The sequence below is a fragment of the Martes martes genome (genome assembly GCF_963455335.1).
Source record: "Martes martes genome assembly, chromosome: 17".
Lineage (NCBI taxonomy): Eukaryota > Metazoa > Chordata > Mammalia > Carnivora > Mustelidae > Martes > Martes martes.
Window position 1 is genome coordinate 17,441,349 of NC_137905.1, and position 27,842 is coordinate 17,469,190.

Below are 27,842 nucleotides of genomic sequence, written 5' to 3' on the forward strand. Positions count from 1 at the left end.
ACTGGGTGTGGAGACTACTTAAAAACAAAAAACAAAAAACAAAAAACAGACTTTCTCCATCCCTGGCCACCTCCCTGCCACCACACAAGCTCAGAAAAATTTATACTCCAAGTAACTTTTTGAGGTGCCTAGGTGGCTCAGTCAGTTGAGCCTCTGCCTTTGGCTTGGGTTGCGATCCCAGAGTCCTGAGATCAAGCCCCGCATTGGGCTCCTTGCTCAGTGGGGAGATTGCTTCTCCCTCTCCTCCCACTTGTGCTCTCTCTAACTATGCCTGTCTGTCTGTCTCTCTCTCTCTCTTTCTCTCAAATAAATAAATAAAATCTTAAAAAAATAAAACCTGGGGCGCCTGGGTGGCTCAGTGGGTTAAGCCTCTGCCTTAGGCTCAGGTCATGATCTCAGGGTCCTGGGATTGAGCCCTGCATCAGGCTCTCTGCTTGGCAGGGAGCCTGCTTCCCTCTCTCTCTGCCTGCCTCTCTGCCTACTTGTGATCTCTCTCTGTCAAATAAAGAAATCAAATCTTAAAAAAATAAAATAAAATAAATTAAAAATAAATTAAAAAAAAAAAAACCTGAAAAATTCTAGACGAAACTAAATTTGGTTTAACCATAAGATTAAACTTCTTCATTTATAACCTTAGGAACTACTACCGAGACAGGTTTTTCTTTTTTTTTAAAGGAAGAATGCTGAGATAATACTCTGTACCCAAGCATTAAGTTCAGAAAAGTATGGGGGGGGGGTAGAAATTCAGTAAAGTATGAAAACATACTAAGGGAAGTGGTAAAAATGTCAATTTTCTAAGACACTAAAACAACTAAACCCACCAAATATGGGAAAATCTGAGCATCAAAATGAATGACAGGAATGTCTGGCAACCCAATGAATAAAAAAGAATCTCTGAATCTATTTTTTTTTAATATGGAACACTACACGAACTTGCGAGTCGTCTTTGCACAGGGGCCGTGCTAATCTTCTCTGTATCATACCAATTTTAGTACCTGTGCTGACAAAGTGAGCACTCTCCGCCTCTATGTGATACTTAAATAATTTGTTTTTTAAAATGAGGTGGGACACCTGGCTGGCTCAGTCAGTAGAACATGAGACACTTGACCTTGGGGTCATGAGCTAGAGCCCCATGCTGGCAGAGTAGATTGTACTTAATTTTTTTTTTAATCTTAAAAAAAAGGAGGGGGGAATGAGGCAAGAAGAAAGGCTCTTCCTCACAGAAGAATACCAGCCTAACAAATTAGAAATAACAAAAGAAATAGAAAGCCACCTGGCAATAATCATTAATGGTCACCAAACCACAGCATGAAAGACTATCAGGAAGCAGAATACATACAGTCAGTCTCAGACCATCATCCCATAGATTACTTACTAATTACAAGTAACATATTTTAACAATGGAGAAATATGGCTACTAATGAAATGACCAAATTTAACATCATTAATAGGACAAACTGATAACATGTGTCCCCAATCTGATGGAAACTGAGAAAAAATAACCTTTATCCTATGTGGTACTGCTGCTGAAATGTTTAACCTGGATCTAATCATGAGGAAATAATTACACAAACAAATTGAAGAACACTTTATTATCAAGGCTCTTCAAAAATACGGTGAAGACAGATGCCTTCCCTCCTCAGCTTGGCCTGAGCCCCTGGCCGGACCCCAGCCACGGGGTGCTGCTACAGCTTCGAGAACAAGGACGTGAACCAGGACCGAGAGGAGCAGAAGCTGCTGCAGGACCCTAGCGGTCCCCCGACCAAAGCCCTCAGTGGAGCTGAGCCCAACCACCACAGCTGGCCTTCTGCTGGCTCGCACAGATGAGCAGGCCCTGCTCTCCCCCTGCCTTACTAAGACAGCAGCAACATCACCGAAGCGTCTGCTGCAGACTGCCAGGGCACGGAGTAGCACGAGCACAGGGACCCAGCAAGGCAGGACAGCACCTGCTCAGCTGTGCCCTGCAGAGCAATGCGCTGACCCGCCGGAAGAAGGAGCCATCGTGGGGCACCTGGGTGGCTCAGCGGGTTAAGCCTCTGCCTTCGGCTCAGGTTATGATTTCAGGGTCCTGGAATCGAGCCCCGCATCGGGTTCTCTGCTCAGCAGGGAGCCTACTTCCCCCTCTCTCTCTGCCTGCCTCTCTGCCTACTTGTGATCTCTGTCTGTCAAATAATAAATAAATAAAATCTTAAAAAAAGAAAAAAAAGGAGGAGGAGCCGCCGCACCCATCGCTCACCTGCCAGCCCCACCAGGTGCAGGCCAGCAAGGCCCTTCCCCTCCCTGACTTGCAGCAGGCCTCCAGGACAGTTGCTTAGACCTCCGGGTCACTTCCCCAGATCAGAGTGGATGTAAGAGGAGCTGGTTGCATAATTTGGAATCCATGAAAACAGGGATCCCGGGATGGCTTTTCTCTCTTCACCCCAACTCTACCCTGCCTCTCCTAGCCCCCAGCCTCACCGTGGCTCACACAGCACCCTAACCTGCTATGAATCACAGAAAAGAATGGAGAGGAAGAGAAAAGTGAGGTTGGAAGCCTGAGTAAGTAAGGACAGAGCAAAGGAGGGCAAAATTGGCCTTCAAAGCCCTCATCAGGGATAGGGGTGGTCAAAAGGTTAGGGCCTAGTAGGTCTTCACTGTCACTGGGAAGGGGGAAGCACTACTGTGAGGGTGATCCCTAGGGAGCCTGTGGGGATCCCTTCCTACCCTTTCTTGGCCTCACTCCTGTCCCCTTCTCCCTGCCTTGGTGCTCGCATGCATCTCACTACGGTTTGTGACTGCGGTCTGCACCAGTTTAAATTCAAATGAATTGAGTTTGTATTTCTAGCACCCTGGGTTTTTAAATGTTTGAGGTTCAGGGGTTTTGCTTTGGTTTGTCACCCTTGATAAAGGAAGAATATTTATCTGGAAAAAAAAATTGTCATGGTAAAAAACAAAAGACTAGGAAACTATTATTCTACCTTAATGCAAACTAAAAAGATATAACAAGTAAATGAAGCGCATGATCCTTAACTGGATTCTAGACTTTAAAAAAACAGCTTCAGAGGAAATTCTTGAGACAATCAGAGAAATCTGAATCAAGTCTGTATATTATTTTTTTAACTTTATGTATTTTTAAGTCATCTCTATGGTCGACATGGGACTCATGACCCCAAGATCAAGAGTAATGTGTTCTTCCAACTGAAGCAGTCAGGTGCCCCGAAGCAAGCATGTCTATTAGATGATGTCTGCAACTAACTCTCAAATGCTTCAGAACAAATATACATATATAAAAAGAGAACGATAAAACGAATATGGCCAAAATGGTCAATCCAGGTAAAGTGTATACGGGTGGTTCAATGTACTCTTCTTGGAACTTTTGTTGAGGTGGATTTTTCGAAATAAAAAGTTGGGGAGAAAAGAAAGCAAAACTAAAGTCACTGAAATACTACAGACTTAAATCATTTAAATCTGAAACACTGAGGAAGAACCTTGAGAAGGACACCCAGCCACCAGACTTCCTTCTTTACCTGCTGTATTTAAACATCGATAGAGAGGAGCTAGCACTGGCTGAAGCAAATACTTGAAAGCCAATTGTGGGCATTCTCTTGACATTGTTATAAAGGTACTGGTGGCAACTCTTTGAAACTGCCGCGCCGTCAGTTTGTCTTGAAAGTGAAATAAATCTAGAATCTACAAGAAAAAGTACATGCGGTAAATACAGGACTCTTTGTAAGAAGCATTACATTAACTAGAGAAAGCACTAATGTCTTTAGACCAAAAAATAAGTTTACTGCAATAATACTGATTCAACAGATTTTTTTTATATTTACTAACGCAATATCAGAGGGTTTGAGAATCAAGCTATGTTTTTATCAAATAACACTATCAAATTTATAAAATACATGTTCATCATAGAAAATTGGCAAAAGAAAGTTTTAAGAAGAGGGGGGCCTGGGTGGCTCAGTCGTTAAGTGTCTGCCTTTGGCCCAGGTCTTATCCCAGGGTCCTGGGACTAAGCCCGTCATTGGGCTCCTTGCTCAGCAGGGAGCCTGCCTCTCGCTCTAACCCTCCCCACTGACCTTGCACTCTCTCTCTCTTTCAAATAAATAAAATCTTTTTAAAAATTTTTAAAAATTAAAAACTTAAAAAAAATTTTGCTATTATAAATAGCATCACTAATGAAACTCCTGGATCAAGGCATATAAATACATTTAGAGTCTGAAGAACCTGTAATGCCTGAACTATCCCACAAAGGAATCTATTTTACTCTCAAAGATAAATACAGTTCTCCAGTGCCTACGAGTGGTACACTCTAGTATTAGCAATGAATAGAAAAGTGCATTTCTAGGGACACCTGGGTAGCTCAGTCAGTTAAGCATCTGCCTTTGGCTCAGGTCATGATCCCAGGGTCCTGGGATCGAGTCCACCATCAGCCTCCTTGCTCAGTGGGGACACTGCTTGAAAGATTCTCTCCCTCTCCCTCTGCTGCACCCTCTGCTTGTGCACACTCCCTCTCTTTCTCTCTCTCTCTCTCCGAAATAAATAAAATCTTTAAAAAATATATATTCTCTCTCTCACTCTGACCCTATCCCACTCTCTCCCTCTCTTAAAAAAAAAAAATTATAAAATTTAGATAATAACTGCAGCATGGTTTGAAGCAGCAAAAGAATGGAAACAACTCAACGTCCATTAATAGGAGGCTGGTTAAATAAGTTATGGTACGTTAATATGATGAAATACTACACAGCCATGAAAAGAATGAGGAAACTCTTTATAAAATGAGTCTATATGACATGATCTCCAAGGCACATTGTTAAGTTAAAAAAGCAAAAAGAAAAACAGTGTGCGTAGCACATTATCACTTAGATAAAAATTAGAATATATATATACAGATACATACACATATAACTGAATATACATTAATACACTGGAGAACAAATAAGGAATTGGTAACAGTGACTACTTCCGAAGAACTAGCAAAGAGAAATGAGAGGAAGACTTTTTTTTTTTTTTTTTAAAGATTTATTTATTTGTGAGAGAGAGAGAGAAAGAGCACATAAGTACGGGAAGCAACAGGCAGAGTGAGAAGCAGGCTCCTTGCCAAACAAGGAGCTGGATGCGGGCCTCAGTCCCAAGACCCTGGGATCATGACCTGAGTTGAAGGCAGATGCTTAACCGACTGAGCCACCCAGGCGTCCCAAGGAAAACTTATATTTGCTTTCTCCTCTGTACTTTTTAAATTGTATACCATGAAAAAATAAAAAAATAAATTGTTAATTTATTTTTATAAATATTTTTATAATTTAATACCATGTTAATTTACTTTGTTTTCTTAATACCTGTTTTTTCAAACTAATTAAAAATACACAGAAAAGATAATGAACAAGATGAAATTTGACTTTCATACTCTAGCCTGAGAGCAAGTGGGACTACTCATTTGACAACGGGAAGGCGTTCTCAAACCTAACAATTAGGCGGGTCTCTTCCACAGGTGTTTACTCACTTATTAACAAGGCCCCTCACTGAACAATAAACTTAAATGTTGTGTTGCTTTTACCAACACATTAAAGAAACATTAAAGTCTCCTTTCTGTGAATAAGCAGATAATCCTCCCACAATGAAAAGAAACAAAATTGTTTACCTGGGGGCAGATATCCCTGTAGTAATCCTCTGGTGAAAGAGACTGCTGGGGACAAGAGGCCAGAATCTTGGCAATCAGGTCACACTTCTTCCAGTCAGCAGCCGCTGCCTCGGCATCGCTCCCGCCAGCTGCCCCAGCTGTCAGTGATGCACAGAGATGTCAAAAACTCATACCAGTTTGCTCTCTATGGTCCTTAAAATTTCAGCAAAAAGTGTCTTTTCACTCCTGAAAGCTGTTTATTTCTTTTATAAAATAATCTACTACTCTGCACTTCCCATCTTGATTTCTGGGAAGTTCAGATGTAAAAGCAGCACCTCATCATTGTAATGTTATTACTGACATAAGTTGAATACCAGCTTCTTCTCAATGTTTATCACTTTTATCATTATTATTACCGTTTTGTCTCTTTATATGCATCATGTCATTTAAACTGCCTTAAACCAAAGGTATGCAGGAACAGGTACCAGATTTATCCTACCACGTTATATTATTGGAAAACTAAACAGAATATATAAACAATGGTTTTCAGACACTGAACAACAGGCAGCCGAGGACAATGACTCCTGAGACAAAAAAGTAAACAAGGTGAGCTCTATGAATACCCTAGCCTACTGCCTAGAGAGATTTTTGAGGCCACAACACAGCAAAGGGGAGCCCAAACAAAGCCTAGGATCTTACTGAGTTAAAGAAAGATAGTTGAGAGTTCAGAGAGATTAAGGCAGCTAGAATTTTCAGGGTAAAATATCAGAGAGGAGGTATGTAAAGAGAGAGTACCAGAGATCGGCAGAGGAGTCCTCTTTCAAATCTTTAGTAGATTATCACTTGTGTATATGTGAAAAAAAAAAAAAAAAAAAAAAAAACAACAACAACAACAAAAAAAACAAAACACCAAGGCTGAGGCAAGAACCACCAGAAAGAAACAGAGGAAAAATCCCTAGAGTTCACACAGGGCTGGGTATAGTTTGTGTTCCCACTAGTGAGCCTGGAAACACCTCCTAATATACAGGACATCTAGTAAAATCTCAGAATGGTACTGGTTTAGAATTGGGGTCAAATTACCTCAGATTAAAGACTACCCTAGACACATAGTAATAGGGCTTAAAACCCAGGATCAAAGAGCTCATGCTGATTCTAAGAAAACTGACTGCATCCCAGAACAAGGCCTAACAAAGAAATTCAACAAAATGGAGCAGCCAGTAATATAAAAAAAAAATGTCCAATATCCATTCAAGAATTTCCAGGCATATGCATATAAGAGAGTATTCTTCAATCATAAAAAGTAATAAAGGACTGATTCATTGCTACAATACAGATAAACCTTAAAAACATACTAACTGAAAGAAGTCCAACACAAAAGAGCACATATTATATGCTTCCATTTGGACTAAATATCCAAACTAGGAAACTCCACTGAAACAGAAACTAGATCAGTGCTCATAAGAGGCTGGAGGAAGGTAGAATGGGGAGTGATTGCTAATGGGTATAAGGTTTTTTGGGGGAGAGGGGGTGATACAAATGTTTTGGAATTATATTTTGGTGATGGTTGTAGAACTTTGTGAATACACTAAACACCACTGACCTGTACTCTTTCAACAAGTGGATTTATGATATGTGAATAATAGCTCAATAAAAAAAGTTACAAGGCATGCAAAGAAGCAAGAAAGTATGACCCATAACCAGGAGGAAAAATCACAGAAATAGACCCATTAAAACAGAGACAACAAAATTTGGAAACAAAGACACTAAAACAGTTGTACAAATTTCTTCCTTATTTTCAAAAAGGTAAAGAATGATCATGATGAGAGAAATGGAAGATATAAAAAAGACCAATATGAAACCTCTATTAATGAAAAAGAAAATATCTATAGGATGCCTGGATGGCTCAGTTAGTTAAGTGTCTGCTCAGGTCATGATCTCAGGGTCCTGGGGTCAAGCCCTGTATCTGGCTCCCTGCCCAGTGGGGAGCCTGCTTCTCCCTCTCCCTCTGCCTGCTGCTCTCCCTGCTTATGCTCTCTCTCACTATCTCTCTCTGTCTCCTTTCTGTGTCCAGCTTTTTGATTTTTTCTTCTGTGGTGTCTAATCTGCTATTAATCCCATCCAGTGTATTTTTCATTACAGGTATTTTCTTTCTTTTTTTTTCTTTAATACTTTATTTATTTACTTGAGAGAGAGAGTGCACAACTTGGGGGGGGTGCAAAGGGAGAGGCAAACATTAAGCATAATATTAAGTACAAATCAAATTCCAAAAAGAGAGAAGAGGGGCACCTCGCTGGCTCAGTGGGTAGAGCACGTGACTCCTGATCTGGGATGTCATGAGTTCGAGCCCCACAGTAGGGCTTGTACTTTAAAAAAAAGTTTTAAAAAGACAGAAGAGAGGATAGAAAAAAATATTTGAAGACAATGTCTGAGCAATTTTCAAATATGACAAAAACTATAAATTCTCAGCTCTAACAAGCTCAAGAAACATTACGTGGAAGAAACATGAAGAAAATCACCCACACCAAGGCATACCATAATCAAATTTCTAAAAACCATTGACAAGGAGAGAAAATTTAAAAGCAACCAGATGAAAAAAGGTATATCATGTATAGAGGAACAAAGACAATAATGACAGCAACAATATTTTCAAAAAAGAAGGTGAGATAAAGACTTTTTCAGATAAATAAAAGCCAAAGGAATTCACTGCCAGCAGACCTGCACTACAAGAAATGCTAAAGTTCTTCAGGCAGAAGGAAATTTGAATTAAGATTTGGATCTACACAAAGAAATGAAGAACACCAGAAATGGCAAATGTGTGAGTAAATATAAATTGCCTCAAATCAGTTTTGAGAAAAAACAAGATTTAAATAGATAACAAAAAAATATATACATGCATAAGTAGAGGGGAAAAAAGCTCATAGCAAAAATAGGGCTCTAAGTGTCTTAGAGCAACTCTCCAATCTGCATGACCTAGGGTGAACTCAAACTTTTCTTCAGAAAAAGATCTGCAAGGACCTCTTTGCACATGGCAACTTCTCTCAGGTAACTGATCATTTTTCACTTCACTGACCCTAGAAGCCAAGGCTGGCAGAACTGGGGGGGTCTCTACCAATGTCTGCCTACCACACTGACCTCACCTTTGTCTGACAGGACCAAGGTACATTTACCACACTAGAAATGGAAAGTCAAGATGGATTCTTCTGTCTCTCCTCCTTCTCCCCACATATCCAGCCCTTCATTAAGTTCTGGCAATGCTAACTCTTTTTTTTAAATTAACTAACTGAGAGAGAGAGAGAGAATGAGCACACGAGCAGGGAGAGAGGCAGAGGGAGAGGGAGAAAGAATCTGAGGCAAATTTCACACCGAGTGTAAAGCTCCACCCAGGGCCCAATCCCATGACCCTGAGACCCTGACCTATGACAAAATCAAGAGTCAGATGCCTAACCTGATGAGCCAGCCAGGCACCCTGGCAATGCTACCTCTTAAATACCTCTTACAGTCATTCATTTCTCTCCATGTCTATGGCCCCTGCATTGATCCAAGCCATTGTGATCTCTCAGATGACTACTTCTTAACTCATCTCCCTGCTTTGGCTCTTACCCAACCAATTCTTCACAATACATCCAGATAGATATTTCTAAAATGTAGATTTGATCACACCTCTCTCCTTCTTAAAACCTTCCAATGGTTTCTCATTGCCCTCAGAATAAAGTTAAAAATCCTGGACACCACACTCTGCCCTCACTGCTCTACTCACACTGAACCTTATTCAAAAACACTATGCTTTTTCTATGTCAGTTCCTTCATACCTGCTATTCTCTCTACCAATGTTAGTCTTCTCTCACTCTTCAACTAATAAATTCTCATTCAGCCTTCAGGGCTCAGTATAAATGTCATTTCCAGCAAAAAGCCACTAAGTGTGTGGTAATTTGTTACAGGAGCGAGAGAAAATGCATGTGCATGGGATACTGGAGATAAGGGACTAAACACAAAAGAAAGGCAAAGGAATCACCAGGATAAAGGTGAAGGGAGATCCCAGGAGGTCTGCTGTGCAAGAGAAAACTAGTCCAGGTTAGAGAAGACTCAGAAGAGGCATCCCCAAGATCAAATCGACAGAATATTGGGTGGATTCAAATACACTGAAAGGAGACTTAAACAACTGGGAGAGAATTAGTCCTGGGGCTCGATCCCATGACCCAGAGATCGTGACCTGAGCCGAAGGCAGACACTTAACCATCTGAGCCATGCAGCTGCCTTGTAAGCAGTTTTAGAAAAACACTGTTTTAGAAAAATGGAAAGAAAATGAGTTTCTGTGAAAAAGAAGTTCATTAAGGTTTCCTCTCCAAATTCTAACCTCCTTAATCTACACAAAGGCAGAGATTAGTCACAATCAGGTTTACAACCAAATGATAAAGACCCTGACCTGAAAGAAACTGGATACCAAAGTAACAGAAACGTTTTATTTCTTACCACCTGCTCCTTCAAGAATGCCCCGGACTACTGCCTGAACACCACTGGGTCTCATCAGCCTTTCGGAGAGCAGCTGTCCACATAGACGCCGAAGCCAAGCTGGGGCCCGACACCTCATTTGTGTCTTCTCATCTGTGCAGGACTGAAAAAGAAGGAAAAGGCATGAATTCAGTGTCACTGAAATAGAGAGGATGTGTAGAAATCATTAAAATATGTAAATATATACTGAGTCACACTGACAATTAACAGTATGATAAACAGACTTAGCAGAGTGGCATTTTTCCTTCCAAAAAGAAACCTCCTTCAGCATCACTTCTAAGAAAGTAGATATACCAAGAAACTTCAAGTGAAATATCAAGTGAAATTTCAAACCCAGGAATAGACACATAGGTGAATAAAGTACAGATCTTAGAAACACAAAGTTAATGTAACCAATCTCTGAATGCAGTCCTTCCAATCAAATCTAGCTTCCATATGGTCCTATGAACGTTACTCACCACTAAGGGTACAGTTCGTGACAGTAAGAGGGCATGCTAGTCCTTGCCTCCATGGTCTCAGCTACTTTGACTCCTTGCAGCACAGCACTTTGAAAAAAGAGTTGAGGGGCGCCTGGGCGGCTCAGTGGGTTGAGCCCCTACCTTCGGCTCAGGTTGTGATCTCAGGGTCCTGCGATCGAGTCCCACATCAGGTTCTCTGCTCAGTGGAGAGTCTGCTTCCCCCTCTCTCTCTGCCTGCCTCTCTGCCTACTTGTGATTTCTCTCTCTGTGTGTCAAATAAATTAATAAAATCTTAAAAAAAAGAAAAAAGAGTTGAATTTCTTCAAGCACTCCTTTTTGAGAGCTTTGTGGAGTCACATGAACAAAACAGACTTGGGGTCTCTTGTTTTGGGTCTAGAATGTGAACTATGCTGCTGTCAATCATGGTATGTAACTATGTGAACATAAAAACCAGTGAGAGAAACATTTAATCCTAACTAGCCTGTCTTCTCTCTTTTATTTAAGGAGGACTAATTATTACCACTTATTGAGGGGGTTATGATTTGCCAGGCACTGTGCTAAATAACTCACATAATCTCAAAATGGACTTGCAAGGAGTTACTATCCTATCATTAAGGAAACTGAGGGACGGAAAGGTTTATTAATTCACATAACTGCATACTGTGATGTGCTCACCTCCAGAGTACACTGACCTCCAGAGCCTCTGCTCTTCACCATGCTCTTATAATGCACAGATTCAATCTGGCAAACTGTGGAGGCATCCGGAGAAGTCAAGTCTGAGGCCAGAGGGGCCCAATGGGAGCCTACAGTAATATTCTAGAGATGAAACGAAAATGACTTCATCTAGGAGATATCTTTGCATGCCCAGCTTCAGCTGGTCCTTGCTCCTGACCTACCACTAACTCCTTTGGCTCCTAACTCGTTACTCAGCTATGGTCATAACTAAACGTAGATACTATAAGCAAGCAGGTAACTCCATCTAAATCATCAAATTAAAACATTTTAGGTAGGGGCGCCTGGGTGGCTCAGTGGGTTAAGCCTCTGCCTTCGGCTCAGGTCATGATCTCAGGGTCCTGGGATCGAACCCCACATCAAGTTTTCTGTTTAGCAGGGAGCCTGCTTCCCCCCCTCTCTGCCTGCCTCTCTGCCTATTTGTGATCTCTCTCTGTCAAATAAATAAAATCTTTAAAAAAAAAATAAAAATAGGGGCGCCTGGGTGGCTCAGGTCATGGTCTCAGGGTCCTGAGATTGAGCCCCACATTGGGCTCTCTGCTCAGTGTGGAGCCTGCTTCCTCCTCTCTCTCTCTGCCTGCCTCTCTGCCTACTCGTGATCTCTCTGTCAAATAAATAAACAAAATCTTATAAAAATAAAATAAAAATAAAACATTTCAGATAAATTATTATTTTTAAGAAAATATCTTATACCTACCAGAATATATACTATTGTGTTTTCAAAGGAGATAAAAATAGTCCCAATGATAGCACTAATGTTAATGTCTTGACTATATATATATTCCATTCAAAGAATAAGATGTCTAAATATATCTGCCCAAAGGATGTATTATCAAACAGCCAAATTTTAGTATTAAAAAAGAGCTTCAGTTTCAGAATGAATAAAATACATTTTCAATAAGATTGCCATATTCTAGTTAAATTTAAAAAATGAACAAAAATTCAAAGCAAATAAATAAAATGGCCATATCCTTGGAAAAAGTGGCCATCATTCCATTAACAGAAAAATCCTTAAAAATTATCCTAATGGCTGGGGTGCCTGGCTGGCTCAGTTGTTAGAGCATTCAACTCTTGATCTTGGGTTCATAGTTTCAAGCCCCACAGTGGGTATAGAGATTACTTAAAAATAAAATCTTAGTGACACCTGGGTGGCTCAGTCGGTTAAGCTGATGCCTTCGGTTCAGGTCATGATCCCAGGGTCCTGGGAACAAGTCCCACATCGGGCTCCTTGCTCAGCAGGGAATCTGCTTCTCTCTCCGCCTCTGCCTGCTTGTGCGTACTCTCTCTCTCTCTGACAAATAAATAAATAAAATCTTTTTAAAAAAATAAATAATAAAATAAAATCTTAAAAAAAAATTATCCTAAGGGTCAGTGTAACTTAGTTTTACAAATACCAAAGACTCAACTAGATTATCAAATTTCCCAGGAGAAGACAACACTCTGCACATTATCACTAATGATTCACCCACAGGAGCGCCCAGGCCGGAATACCTGGGGTGGTCCTCCCTGGAGGAGAAGTAACTCTCGGACTGCTAGTGGTTGATAGGCTTGATCCAAGATGTCTCTCAGGGCATCTCTAGATAGCATTTTTTCCTCTTCTGTTAAAACCTGAAAGAAACATGTACTTGGCTTTAGCAGGCACTAGAAGGTGATGTTTACAGTACTGTACAAAAACACTGATGACAGGACAGGAGAACAGGCTTCCTTCTCTTGACTCCCTTCCACATGGAGGAAGTATTAATACCAAAACACTCTTTGCACCCTCTGCACCCCCTCACTCACTTTTGGGCAGGAGATTTTAGGCACTTACCTTATTGGTGAGTCTGAAATAAACTTACTTACCGGAGAGTGTTGGCAGGTACAACTTGGCTCGTTTCTCTTCTGCGTCTTGGGAGCAAGTGTACATTCTGCTCTGCTCTTCCTTGCTGTGGATTTTACAGGGGCATATCCCCTGCCATGGGGGAGCACAGGGTGCTACAGTTTTCGAGCACTCCTTACAACTGGGTGAATAGTAAGTGTGTCTAACTCTGGAATGTGCTGTTGGGAAGCCCAACTGTCTCCATCAATAAGCTATATCCCCAATTTTGCACTTAGGAGCAGGAGAGATGACATTTTGAGTTTTTAGTTCACTTACTCAGTTAAATTTTAATTCACTCAGAAGTTGGGCAGCAAAGAGGAGTGCTATTTTTTTTTTCAAGATTTTTATTTGTTTATTTGACAGAGAGAGAGAGAGATCACAAGTAGGCAGAGAGGCAGGCAGAGAGGGAGAGAGGAGGAAGCAGGCTCCCTGCTGAGCAGAGAGCCCGATGTGGGGCTCAATCCCAGGACCCTGAGGCCAAGATCCAAGCCGAAGGCAGAAGCTTAACCCACTGAGCCACCCAGATGCTATCTGTTGGGTCTCCTTGAACCTCAACAGTACTGTTCCCCTTCAGTAACTCGGTAAAGCAGTCAGGATTGTGCCCATTACCATTTAGCAATGTGAAGCACTCGCACTGCTTACAGCAGCTCCTGATGCTGGGACTTGCCCAGCTGCAAAACATGTACCCGCCCCGTGCTTCCCCTTCTGTCAACTTCTCTTTCCTTCCTACTTGGTCCTTTCTGTGTGCTTCCCTTTTCTCCCTCCTGCTTGACACTCTGGGGCACTGCTTAGGTGACAGTACTAAGACCTGTCAATCCAGCCCCCCTCCCCCCCTTATCTTAGAGCACTGGAAGCAGAAGGCATGGATACAAATGCCAAGACTCACAACCTGTCATAAAGAGCACAGTGCCCTACTCCCCACAACATGAAGCCACTGAGGGAGCTCATCATTTCATGTCACTGCTCGGATGACAGCAGCTTTTAGACAAATGTTTGTGAACATACACAGGAGAGAGAACAGAAAAGGGAACAGAGAAGAACTATGATTAGAGGGTGACATAGAGAGGTGACAGAGAAATGAGGTGGGTGGGCATTACGAATCTGGCTGCAGGGGCGAAGGAATTAGCCCACATCCGAGACACACTGACCTTCGATACATTTAGATCTTAACAGCTCCTTCTCACTAGGCTCCTATGCTGATGCTGGTGGCCTTCTCATGAGGGACTCGGGGTCCCTGCTATGTTGTACTTATGCATCTTGTCTCTTCAGTTAATGTCTTTTGCTTCCGTAACCTCCACAGAACCTTTACAATCCAGGTACCCAAATCCTTACTATGTCAGAAAAAAAAAAGCCAAAAAACCAGGACAATACTCCTAACAGCTAATACTAACAACGAACACTGATTGAATTATGCAGTGTACCCAGTGCTTTACATACTTAATTTCATTTAATCTTTCCAAGAACTTAATGAAGGACAGATGAATAGTTTAAAACTAGTATTAGTAGTAATTACTTTTTGATGAGCACTACTGGGGATTGGGCTAGGTACTTTACACACATTATCCTTAATCCTCACAACCACCCTCCAAGGCAAGTATCATTGTACACATTTTATTAAAAAAGAAACAGAGGCAAAAAAAAAAAAAAAGAAGAAGAAAGGAAACAGAGACTCAAGAAAGAACCTGCAATCACTGTCATAAAATGACAAAAAGAAACAGGTAAAATGGACTCTTTAGGCACGCTAAGGACTAGCATCTAATAAATGACGTGCCAGCCTTCTAAAAAGATTCACTTATCCACCAGACATGCTTTGGCATTCAACAGGAATTCTAGATCTTTCCAATAGCCCTTTTCCAAAGACCTAAGAGTTGTCTTTTATAACCACACACACAAATATACACACATTCACAAAGACACACACACACACTCAATGTGTGTTTACCTCGCCCTCAGGTTTTGGTGGTTTTCTCTTGGTTGAGCAGAATCCCAGCTGGCACAGACCCGCAGCAATATCTCCAAAATGGCGGCAGAAAATCAAGCTCCCCAGAGATGTGTGACGTGCAACATTTAGAAGAACCTTGCAGCTGGTGTACAGGCGCCGGGTGGCATGAGGAGGAGTATCGAGGCACACCACGTCCTGAACGACGGCCCCAAACTCAGTTCTGCATCTCAAAGGGACTCCAACTCCAGGCATGAGATAGGGGCAGATACCCAAGGTGACTACAAACTGCAAGGCTGACTGGACAGTCTTCTGCTGAGAGATGCTAAGTGTATCTGGGCTCAGGGCAGGAGCAGCTTCTGGAGTCTTCAGGTTGGGTTTACCTGGAGTGAAATCAGCTGCAAGGTGGATCATGGTTTCCTTCAAGCACAACAGCAACAATAAGGCTTGAGAGGTAAAACTCCAGGTGACATCCACAGAGTTTTGTGGCCATTCTGCGTTATTAGCAATTTCATCCCTTAGGAGTTTCAGTGTCTTCCAGTGAGGATCCTTCAGCAATTTGTCCTCCAAAGCAGACAGGTTAGAATTTAAAGTAACCAACAGGACATCGTGTTTTGTGATTTGCAGCGAACTTGAGTCTGATCCTTTTGAAGGGGGAAAAAAAAAAAAAGCATTACATACATGGGAAACAAATTGTACTTCTCAATGTGTGGATGCCTTACCCACTCCAGCTCATCCTCTGGGGCCTGGCCCAGATATCACTGTCCCTGGAAAACTTTCCCCAGTTGCACCACCCAAGTCTAGGCAGAATTCAAGACCCCATTTTCTGCCTTCCCAAAGCACTCTGGAATGTGGGCAGAATGGCATATAACACATTATACTTCATTTAGTTTGTTTATATTCCCCGTGTGTTCTGAGGGCAGAGGCCATATCTAGTCATCTTACTGGGCTTAAATTGTAGCCAGAACTAAAAAATAAAAGGCTGAATGTTTACCACAAAAGATTCATCCAAATTGTTCTGGGTGCCAGGGATAAAGCACTAAACAAAACAAAGTCTCTTCTCTCATGGAACTTACATTCTAGTGCAGCAGATCACAAAATATGGGCCTAAGGGTAGGAGGGATTCATTTAATCACCTCCTCCCGACAAAATATCTATTTTCAATCCACCCCCCTAACCTTTCCTAAAATGGTCTTTTCTGCCCTCTACTGGTGAAGGAGCCTAACATGCTCACAGCAGTAGCTGACAGAGCTGACAACTCGCTCCTTGAAACACACTCATCCCTTGGCTTCTGAGACATCTCAAGGGCCGCGTCTCTCCTGCTCGGCCTTCCTCTACCAGGCCTCTACATTCTCCTGGACTTGTCCTGAATTCCACACTCTCTTCCTCAAGGATCTTCTCTAGGCCCATGTCTTTAAAAACCAGCTCTGAACTACGAACTACAAAATTCGTACACCCAGCTCATGCTGACTCTCCAAGTACCAAGGTAAGTAAAAAGAAAATCACATGTAGGCATATTAGAGCCAATTGTTAAAACCAGAGAGAAAGAGAAAATCTTGACAGCAGCCAGAAAAATATGAAGTACTATATATGAGGGACGATGCTGTGAATGACTGTGAACTTACGAACACTGACTGCTAAAATTGGTAGAAGAACATCTTTAAAATACTGACAGAAGAGGGGCACCTGGATGGCTCAGTCAGTTAAGCGTCTGACTCTTGACTTCGGTTCAGGTCATGAGCTCAGGGTCATGATCTCAGGATCGTGAAAAGGAGCCCATGTCAGGCTCCTTGCTGGGTATGGAGCCTGCTTAATGTTCTCTCCCTACCAGGGCACCTGGGTGGCTCTGTCCGTTAGACAAAAGTCTCTTGGTTTTTGGCTCAGGTCGCGATTTCAGGGTTGTGAGATTGACCCCTGCATCAGGCTCCACGCTCAGCATGGAGTCTGCTTGTCCCTCTCCCTCTGCCCCTCCCACTGCCCACACTCTCTCTCTCAAATAAATAAAATCTTAAAAAAAAAAAAAAATTCTCGTTCTCCCTTTCCCTTTGGCCTTCCCCCACTGCTCATGACACTCTCTCTAGAAAAAAAATAAAATAAAATACTGACATAAGAAATAAGATGTCGGGGCACCTGGGTGGCTCAGTGGGTTAAGGCCTCTGCCTTCGGCTCGGGTCACGATCCCAGGGTCCTGGGACCGAGCCCCGCATCGGGCTCTCTGCTCAGCAGGGAGCCTGCTTCCCTTCCTCTCTCTCTGCCTGCCTCTCTGCCTACTTGTGATCTCTGTCTGTCAAATAAATAAATAAAGTCTTTAAAAAATAAAAAAAAAAAAAAGAAATAAGATGTCAACTTGGAATTCTAGATATAGTAAAAATAACCTTTAAAAATGAAAGTAAAATAAAGACATTTCAGATCAATGAAAACAAAGAGAACTATCAGCAGCCCTGCACTACAAACAAATGGTAAAGGAAATTCTTCAAGCTGAAGAAAAATAATACTACATGGGATCTTCGGGAAGGAATGAAGAACATCAGAAATGGTAAATAGGTAAATATAAAAGACTAATTTTTTCTCTTAATTTCTTCAAATATATGTATGTCTAAGGCAAAATCTATGAAAGTGTATTGGGATTTATAACTTCTATAAATATAATAAACATGAAAATCATAATAGCATAGGGGCACTTGGGGGACTTAATTAGTTAAGTGTCTACCTTTAGCTCAGGTCATTATCTCGGAGTTCTAGAATCAAGACCCATGTCGGGCTCTCTGCTCAGCAGGGAGTCTGCTTCTTGCTTCTCCCTCTCACCTTCTCTCTCCCTCTGTGCTCTCTCTCAAATAAGTAAATTATATCTTTAAAAAAAAAATCATAGCATAAAGCCCAAGTTGGGGTATGGGAGCCATAAAATGGCCCTTATAGTTGCAAGGTCCTTAACTGTTAATGTGAAGTAGTAACAATATTAACTCTAAGCAGATCATGAAAAATTAAGAACATGTACTGTAATTCCAGGACAACTATTAAAAATACAAGGCAGGTTGGGCTCCTTGTCCAGCAGGGAGCCTGCTTCTCTCTCTGCCTCTGCATGCCACTCTGCCTGCTTGTGCTCTCTCTCTCTCTGACAAATAAATAAATAAAATCTTTAAAAAAAAAAAAATATACTAGGCAGGGGCACCTGGGTGGCTCAGTGGGTTAAAGCCTCTGCCTTCGGCTCAGGTCGTGATCCCAGGGTCCTGGGATCGAGCCCCACATCGGGCTCTCTGCTCAGCGGGAAGCCTGCTTCCCCCTCTGTCCCTCTGCCTGCCTTTCTGCCTACTTGTGATCTCTGTCTGTCAAATAAACAAATAAAATCTTTAAAAAAAAAAAAATACAAGGCAAAGAGGAGGGTTATGGTTAGAAGACTATAATAAAATGCTGACAACGTAAATGAATATAAGAAGTAACACACTTTAAAACTAAAACACCTTCTAAGAAACAAATTAGAAAGGATTAAAATGGAATAAGAGAGTACTCAGCAGAGCATTACTTACAATAGCGTAAAATGAGAAGTATATATTCATTAACAGGAGACTGGACGAGTAAACAGCCATCTACCTGTACCTAACATACTACATGTAAGTATAGTATTTATTTTGTTTATTATTTATTGTCTCTTTGCCAACTAGAATAAAAGCTGCTTACAGACAGGAATGTTGGTCTGTTTCATTCATTCATTGTTGTATTCTCCTTGCCTGGAACAAGGCCAGTCAGATAAAGTAGTATTGATCAAAACAGGTAGTAGATGAATGAATGAATAATGGAATATTTGTAGCCATTAAGTTATCTCGAGGGGCACCTGGCTGGCTCAGTCCAGACAGCATCTGACTCTTGATATTGGGGTCATGAGTTCGAGCCCCAACTGGGTGCAGAGATTACTGCAAAAAAAATTTCACTGAATATTCTTTAATGACATGCTCATTCAATATATTCTAAATAAGTATATTCTAAAGTGAACAGAGGGGTGGGATGACTGGGTGGCTCAATGGGTTAAGCATCTGCCTTCAGCTCAGGTCATGATCCCAGGGTCGTGGGATAGAGTAGCTTATAGAGCTCCTTGCTCAGCAGGGAGCCAGCTTCTCCCTCTACCTGCTGCTCCCCCTGCCTGTGTATGTTCTCTCTTTCTCACACAAATAAATAAAATCATAAATAAATAAAAAAAAAACAAATAAATAAATAAAGTGAATAGAGATGGCGCCTGGGTGGTTCAGTCAGTTAAGCATCTGCCTTCGGTTCAGGTCATGATCCCAGGGTTCTGCGATCAAGCCCCATATCAGGCTCCCTGCTCGGCAAGGAGTCTGCTTCTCCCTCTTCCTCTGCCTGCTGCTCCCCTTGCTTGTGCCCTCTATCAAATAAATAAAATCTTTAAAAAAAACAAAGTGAACAGAGTATGAAATACTACATGAGCAAAAGATATGAACAGTTTACAGAAAAAGAAATGCAAATGACTTCTAACATAAAAATATGATCAACCTTGTTCGTAACAGAAAAGTAAATTAAAACTATACTGAAATAGCACTTCCCATTTATCAACTGGCTAAAATCCAAAAGTTTTATAACACATTATGTGGCAGGGTTTTGGGAAATCGCGCACTGTCATACATTTCTGGAAGAAACGAAAATGGTAACATTCCTGAAGAGAGCAATTTGGCAATATCTAACAAAATTATATACGTATTCAACGTTTGGCCCAGCAATCCCATTTTTTAGGAATCTATCCTATAGATAAATACACAGGCAAAAATGCAAAATTACATATACACAGGCTATTCATTGTAGTGCTTCTTGTATTAACAGAAGACCTGAGACAACCCAAATGTCCATTAAAAGAGACGTGACTGAATAAACAACAGTATATCCAGATAATGCCATGCTTATAAAAGAAGAAAATTGCTATGAACCATGATGTGGTAATCTCTAAGATATTAAAAATCAAAATAAGGTATAAGGGGCACCTGGGTGGCTCAGTGGGTTGAGCCTCTGCCTTCGGCTCAGGTCACAATCTCAGGGTCCTGGGATCGAGCCTGGCATCGGGCTCTCTGCTCTGTGCAGGAAGCCTGCTTCCCGTTCTCTCTCTGCCTGCCTCTCTGCCTACATGTGATCTCTGTCAAATAAATAAATAAAATCTTAAAAAAAAAAAAAAAGTAGGTTTGTTGATGATGGTGATGCAGGATTTGTTATTTTAAAATATTATATGTGGGGCGCCTGGGTGCCTCAGTGGATTAACGCCTCTGCCTTCGGCTCAGGTCATGATCTCAGGGTCCTGGGATCAAGCCCCGCATCGAGTTCTCTGCTCAGCAGGGAGCCTGCTTCCCCTCTCTCTCTCTGCATGCCTCTCTGCCTACTTGTGATCTCTGTCTGTCAAGTAAGTAAATAAAATCTTTAAAAAAAAATATTATATGCATGTGTGTAAATGTGTTAAGCATATACCTATATATGTATGTATATGTATGAAATAAGTAAACTACATTAACTTCATTGAAACCAATATTTTCAGATAAAACAAATATAAATATAAAAATATAAAATATAGAAGAATGGCTAGGTGGACAAATATGGGATAAAGAAAGAATCTAGGTCAGGGGCATCTGAGTGGCTCAGTCTTAAGTGTCTGATCAAGCCCCACATCAGGCTCCCTGCTCAGTGCAGAGCCTGCTTCTCCCTCTCCCTCTGCCCCTGCTTGTGTTTCCTTTCTCACTGTATCTCTCTCTGTCAAATAAATAAAATCTTTTAAAAAACTGAAAGAAAGAATCTAGATCATGGTATATGGGTTTTCACTATAAAATTCTGTCCACTTTTCTATATGCTTGAAAATGTTCATGAAATGTTGGGAAAAAATTAAACTCCATCATTTATCATTTTAATTGGGGTATCAGTAACAACTGTGAATTTATGTTTTGTTTTTTAAAAATACACATATTTCCTAGCTTTAATAATTGAAAAAGTCTGTAAGTAATGACACCAGGGACAATGAATATGCCTAGTATCCATACTGTAGTAGACTATAGTCTACTAGACTGTAGTCTCTAATACCACTTCTCCTTCGGAGCATCTGGGTGGCTCAATAGGTTGAGCATCTGACTCTTGATTTCATCTCAGGGTTGTAGGATCAAGGCCTGCATTGGGTTCTGCACTGAGTGTGGAGACTGCTTGAGAGTCTCTCTGCCTCCCATCCCCACCCATTCATGCTCTCTCTTTCTCTAATAAATAAATAAATATCACTTCTCCTTAAAGACAGTTGTTTTCAAGAATAGGGCAAGATGAGTCTGGGACATCTTGTTATGCCTGAAAGCGAGAAGGCTATCAAAGACTACCAGGGTCAAGTCAAAGAGCCCTGGAGGGGCGCCTGGGTGGCTCAGCGGGTTAAAGCCTCTGCCTTCAGCTCAGGTCATGATCCCAGGGTTCTGGGATCGAGCCCAGCATTGGGCTCTCTGCTCAGCGGGGAGCCTGCTTCCTCCCCTCTCTCTGCCTGCTTCTCTGCCTACTTGTGATCTCTGTCTGTCAAATAAATAAATAAAATCTTTAAAAAAGAAAAAAAGAGCCCTGGAGTGGCTCCCACAAGCCACAAATGTGGCAATTTGAGCATCAAGAATAATGACTACAATTTTTGAAACATATCATATACACAAAATAATCTATTAGCTCATAACAAAACAAAGAAATTACTTCATTGGTTACCTTTGAAGATTAAGACACTATCATTCTGAAAACTGATCAATAAAGGAACAATATGAACCTGTTATTAAAATATGTACATGGGGCTCAGTTCATGATCCCAGCGTCCTGAGATCAAGCCCCGCACCCGGCTCTCTGCTCAGCAGGGAGCTTGCTTCCCTTCCTCTTCCTCTGCCTGCCTCTCTGCCTACTTCTAATCTCTGTCAAATAAATAAATAAAATATTTTTAAAAAATAAAAAATAAAATATGTACATGTATATACATATGTACACAAACAGAAAAGGTTCTCAAAGGTTATACTTCAAAGTATTAAGTGATGACCTTTGGGTGGTAGGGTTATGGGTAATTTTTCTTTTTTGCTTAACTACATTTAAAAGTTTTTTTCTGAAGTGAATATGTATAGTTTCTGTACTTAAAAGAGTTATTTTATTTTAAGGTTATAAAAGAGTATGTAGTCTATCTATGTTTATCAGAAAGAAAAATATTTCCCAAAATGCAACCTCCAGATAGTGGAGGTTAAGGTCATTTTCTTTTTCTTCTTCTAGTTTCCCTATATTTTTAAAAACTTTACTATAAGGAATATCAACTACTTCTATATAAGAAAAAGGAACATAACACTACTCGTTAAGAATAATGAGAATCAGAAGTGTAAGAGTTTCTCATTACTTCTCTAAAACCATTCAGGGCAAGTGTTCTGATTCAGTAGCATGAGTCTCTGGTTCCTTTAGCTACTATGTACCTAAAAAGGAAAGAAGTGTTCTCCTAACTTGTCACCACTAACCATTAAGACCACCAAACAACCTCTAAGTGACTTCCTGCGACTTTGTAAGATCTTTGAACCCAAACATGGGACACAAAGAAAATAAATTAAAACAAAAGCTATTAGCTGTTTTTCAAGAGCCCCTTCATAGCATAGTCTTCTCTGCCCTCTACTGGTGATAAATAATTAAAATCTGCTTGAAAATAACAAAGGCATCCCCTAAGGTGGTTTTCAAAATGGGGTATATGGACTCCTCAGGGAGTCTGCAAGTTAAAAATTATTTTCATATTAATACTCGGCCATTATTGCCTTTTTCGGTCTCATTCTCTCATGAGTGTACCAACTGTGAAAAGTTCATTCAGTTCAGATTCCATATCCCAACTAACCTTTAAGAAATTACCTCTTGTTCAGTTTCAGTACACTACGAAAAAATATACACAATTATCGGAAAAAGCAATCAAGTTCTTCCTTTTCCAACTACATATCTATGTGAGTTTAGATTTTCTTCATCTATTTCAATCAAAACAACCCATCATGACAGACTAAACAGTGAAGCGAATATGAAAATCCACCTGTCTTCTAATAAGCCAGATGCTAAAGAGATTCGTAAAAATCAAAACAATACCACTCTCCCTGGTAAGTTAGCTCTGGATCACTACACTACACGACAGAGCCTCAAAATGCTACTCTATGTACCACCTAAAACCATCCCTATCACACTTCGGGAAATGCCGCCCTTAGGCACAACGTTATTTATTCCTCCCAATCACCAATTTAAATGCCTATGCTGGGTGACATTTAAAATCAGACTCCACAGTTTGTGTAGTACTTTTTATTATGTTCAAAGTGCAAAGCAATATGGCATGCAAAATTAAGTGTGGTACAGCTTCATTATTTACAAATTATCAAAATTTCCAGCTCCTTCCTGACAATGTAATTCAAATTTAATGACAGAGTTCACTGAATATATATTTAGTATAGAAAAAATTCATAGTTAGGAAAACTATTGCTGAGACGGTTTCCATTTCTTACAAATAAAACTTCACTAAAATTGACAAACCCCTGGGTGGCTCAGTCGGTTAAGCTTCCGACTCCTGATTCTGGCTCAGGTCGTGATCTCAGGGTCGTGGAATTGATACCTGTGTCGGGCTTTACACAGAGTATACTTGAGATTCTCTCTCTCCTTCTCCCTCTGCCCCTCCCCACCCCGGAAATAATAAATCTTAAAAAAAAAAATTGACAAACCCCTTTCAAATTCTGCTTTACACATTTCCTAACAAAAGAGGTGGAGATAACTATTATGTGCCCCATAACTGAGAATAGAAATGGAAGGCAGAGGAAGAGAAAATGCTTAACGCAGAATATTTCATGGCTCGAAAGTGAAAGACCACTGGCATCTTTCTTCCTTTCTGTTTAATTCCCATCAAGACTGAATTCCTCTTCCTCTTACAGACTTTCACAGTTCCACTCCTGATGACTACTCCACCATCCAGGTGCTATCTGCACCATCCTTTCACCGCTAGCATGTTTAATCTCTCTTGGTCTATATGGATAGTACCATCTCCCCAAAAGACAAGATACTTGTGATGAGGGAGCAGGAGACTGGCTGAGGACAAAGCAAAAGCTGGCACCTTGCACCCGCTCTCCACCCGCTCCCCTCCCCTCGGTAATATATGTGACATTCCTCAGGCACCCGACTGCCATAAATGAGAAACAAATAGTTAACTTGCTGAGATCACAATCGTGCAGGACAGGAGTCTCCCTTGGTTTACAAATGTCCTAGAGATCTACAAACAAAGAAGTTACATTATCGATAGCACAATTTCCAGAGGCAAATAACTCAGTTCCTCAAGCCTTAATGTCACCCTCCCCTCCATAAACAAAACTGAAGGAGGCTGGGGTAGAAGGAAATGTAAGTAAAGTTAAGTTTCTTCTATACCTAAATCTCACTAACAAAGATGCTTGATAGCAGGATTGTGACATGCCACCAGGAATCTCCCAACTATCTTGATGTTAATGGCTTGCCAAAAGACAACATTGATCAAGCCGCAAGACATCCGGTATCCCCGCACCTTGTAGGCCCTCTTTAGCATATGAAAGCTCCACTGAAACCCCCCTTTTCCCTCACCTTCCCCCAACCGCAGGGTACATAACCTGCCATCCTCACAACCCAGGGCAGCAGCTCTTTCTGCCCACGGGTCCTTTCCCCGTGCTTTAATAAACCACCATTTTGCACCAAAGATGTCTCAAGGATTCTTTCTTGGTCATCGGCTCCGGACCTCAGCCCACCAAACCTCACCTAGGTTCTAGAACTTCATCACTTGGGAGCATAAATTTTTATGTAATTTTGTTTCTCCAGTAGCAGTAAGGTCAGGCTACTACATGCAGATGACTCCCAGTAAGTATTACCTCAAAGGGAGTCAAATTTATTTTTTTTTTAAGATTTTATTTATTTATTTGACAGACAAGTAGGCAGAGAGGCAGGCAGAGAGAGAGAGGAGGAAGCAGGCTCCCCGCTGAGCAGAGAGCCCGATGTGGGGCTCCATCCCAGGACCCCGAGGTCATGACCCCAGCTGAAGGCAGAGGCTTTATTTAACTCGCTGAGCCACCCAGGTGCCCCTAAAGGGAGTCAAATTTAAAGGCAAATCAAAAAGATTTTAATCCAGCTGGATATAATTTTGACCACTACTTTCATCCTGACTTCTCAATACCCTCAATCCATCAGAGACATCTGAACACTCATGATGCACAGTTTTTTCAATTCCCTCAGCAGCTGATATGATAAAAAGAAACAGCAGGCAGAGGCACACAATATATAACAGACTATATGCGCAGTATCTTATCATTTTACCACAGTAAACTTTTTCAAATAGGAATGCTTGATTTCCTGTATGTTTAATGAGTACAAGTATGTATGTAATTCCACCACACATTCTTCGAGATTTAAGCAGAGTTGCACAGCGGAAGCGTGCTGGGCCCATATTCTTCGAAATTTAGAGAGGGTCTTTTATAAATGTGCTTTGCAGGCACCTGGGTGGCTCAGTTGGTTAAGCCACTGCTTTTGGCTCAGGTCATGATCCTGGAGTCCCAGGATAGAGTCCCACATAGGACTCTTTGCTTGGCAAGGAGTCTGCTTCTCCCTCTGACCCTCCCCCTTCTCATTCTTTCTCTCTCTCATTCTCTCTCTCAAATAAATAAATAAAATCTTCAAAAAAATAAAATAGAATGTGCTTTGCATGTATGTGCTTTGTGATAGATAGATTACTTCCAGATTTTTTGCTCATTTAACCTCGTTCTCAGTCATTTCTAGGTTGAGTTGCTAGACAAGTGACCTCTCAATTAGCAAGTTAAGACTTTATTTTGTAGTTTACTTCTTCATTGGGGCAAAGTAGTATAGTTATCATACTATAGTGGAAGGCATCTGAGTTCAAATGCTGGCTCTATGAAAAAAACAAAAGTATCCAAAATATATAAATAACTTATACAACTCAACACCCAAAAAACAAATAACCCAATTTAAAATGGGCAGACTCCATGAACAAAATTTTCTCCAAAAAAGACATCCAGGGGTGCCTGGCTGGCTCCGTTGAAGAGCAAGTGTAAATCACTCCTGATCTCGGGGATGTGAGTTTCAGTCCCATGTTTGGTGTAGAGATTACTAAAAAAATTAAATAAACTTGAAAAAAGCTATCCTGATGACTGACACATGAAAAGATATTCAACATCACTCATCATCAGAGAAATGCAAATCAAAACTACAATGAGATACCACTTCACACCTGTCACAACGGCTAAAATAAAAAAACATAAGAAAGAGTATTGGCGAGGATGCAGAGAGAAAGGAACCCTCTTGCACTGTTGGTGGGAATGCAAACTGGTACAGCCAAGGTAGAACTAAACAGTATGAAGGTTCCTCAAAATATTAAAAATTTTAAAAAGTAAAATTTTTTTAAAAATTAAAAATAGAGAGCCCAGTTTCTGCTTTCCAGGCAACAAAGAACATGCCCAAGTCGTCCACTGGCACCTCCGGGCTCCCTGAGCTAGGGCACAGCGAGTGGCTGGCTGGTGTGGGCCTTGTGAGGGAGCAGCAGGAGGGGCGCGGGCTGTGATGGGGAGAGCGAAGGTCACAACAGCGAAGGCCCTGGGCCTGCAGAGCTGCAGCCACCTCCGCCTCGTCCCCAGTGAGGCCTTGAGGTACCGGCCTGTGGCATGTCCATGCCAAACAAGCTACTGAAGGACGGGCCCCGGACTCTGGCCACTGCAGCAGAGACCCTGGACCCCTCACTGCTGCCAACATGACAGGGGCACACGGGCCAGCAGCACCACCAGCACGCTGAGCCTCGTGTCCCCCACGTGTACCCCCACCCTGAATTTGCCTTCTGTGTACAATTAAAAAGGGATGCATTGGCAAAAAAAAAAAAATTAAAAATAGAACTACCCTACAATCCAGTAATCACACTACTGGGTATTTACCCAGAGAATACTCAAACACTAATTCAAAAGGATATATGAACCCCTATGCTTACTGCAGCATTATTTACAATAGCCCAATTATGGGAGCAGCCCAAATGTTATCCATCAATAGATGAATGGGTAAAGATGTGGGGGATGTGTGTGTTTCATTCAGCCATGAAAAAGAATGAAATCTTGCCATGTTCAACAATATGGATGGAGCTAGAGAGTATAAATAATGCTAAGCAAAATAAGTCAAAGATGGGGTGCCTGGGTGGCTCAGTGGGTTAAAGCCTCTGCTTTCAGCTCAGGTCATGATCCCAGGATCCTGGGATCAAGCCCCACATGGGGCTCTCTGCTCAGCAGGGAGCCTGCTTCCTTCTCTCTCTCTCTGCCTGCCTCTCTGCCTACTTGTGATCTCTCTCTGTCAAATAAATAAATAAATAATCTTAAAAAAAAATTAATAAGTCAGAGAAAGACAAATACCGTATGATTTCACTCCTATGTGGAATTTAAGAAAGAAACTAACAAAACAAGCAAAGAGAGACAGACAGACCAAGAAACAACTCTTAGCTATAGAGGAAAACTGATGGTTACCAGAGGGGAGGTGGATGGAGGGATGGGTGATACAGGTGATGGGGATTAAGGAGTGTAGTTGTTGTGATGATTCGCAGGTGTTGTATAGAACAGCTGAATCACTACACTGTACACCTGAAACTAATGTAACATTGTATATTAACTATACTGGTACTTAAAAAATAAATTAAAAATCATCCTAGCTATGGCCGTTTGACTAAGTGGATAGGGCATGCCACTCTTGATCTTGGGG

The 27,842-nt window shown here is 41.3% G+C and overlaps 1 protein-coding gene across 1 annotated transcript in view; it reads right to left on the reverse strand.

Moving 5' to 3' along the window:
* The window catches only part of TANGO6 (transport and golgi organization 6 homolog), a 179,845-nt gene that overhangs the window by 150,435 nt on the left and 1,568 nt on the right, over positions 1 to 27,842 (reverse strand). The window contains exons 2-6 of the mRNA XM_080828218.1: positions 15,099 to 15,739; positions 12,790 to 12,906; positions 10,070 to 10,211; positions 5,621 to 5,757; positions 3,507 to 3,669 (exon numbers count right to left, since the gene is read on the reverse strand). Of these exons, the coding sequence (XP_080684344.1) occupies positions 3,507 to 3,669; positions 5,621 to 5,757; positions 10,070 to 10,211; positions 12,790 to 12,906; positions 15,099 to 15,739 (1,200 nt within the window). The remainder of the gene's footprint in view (positions 1 to 3,506; positions 3,670 to 5,620; positions 5,758 to 10,069; positions 10,212 to 12,789; positions 12,907 to 15,098; positions 15,740 to 27,842) is intronic.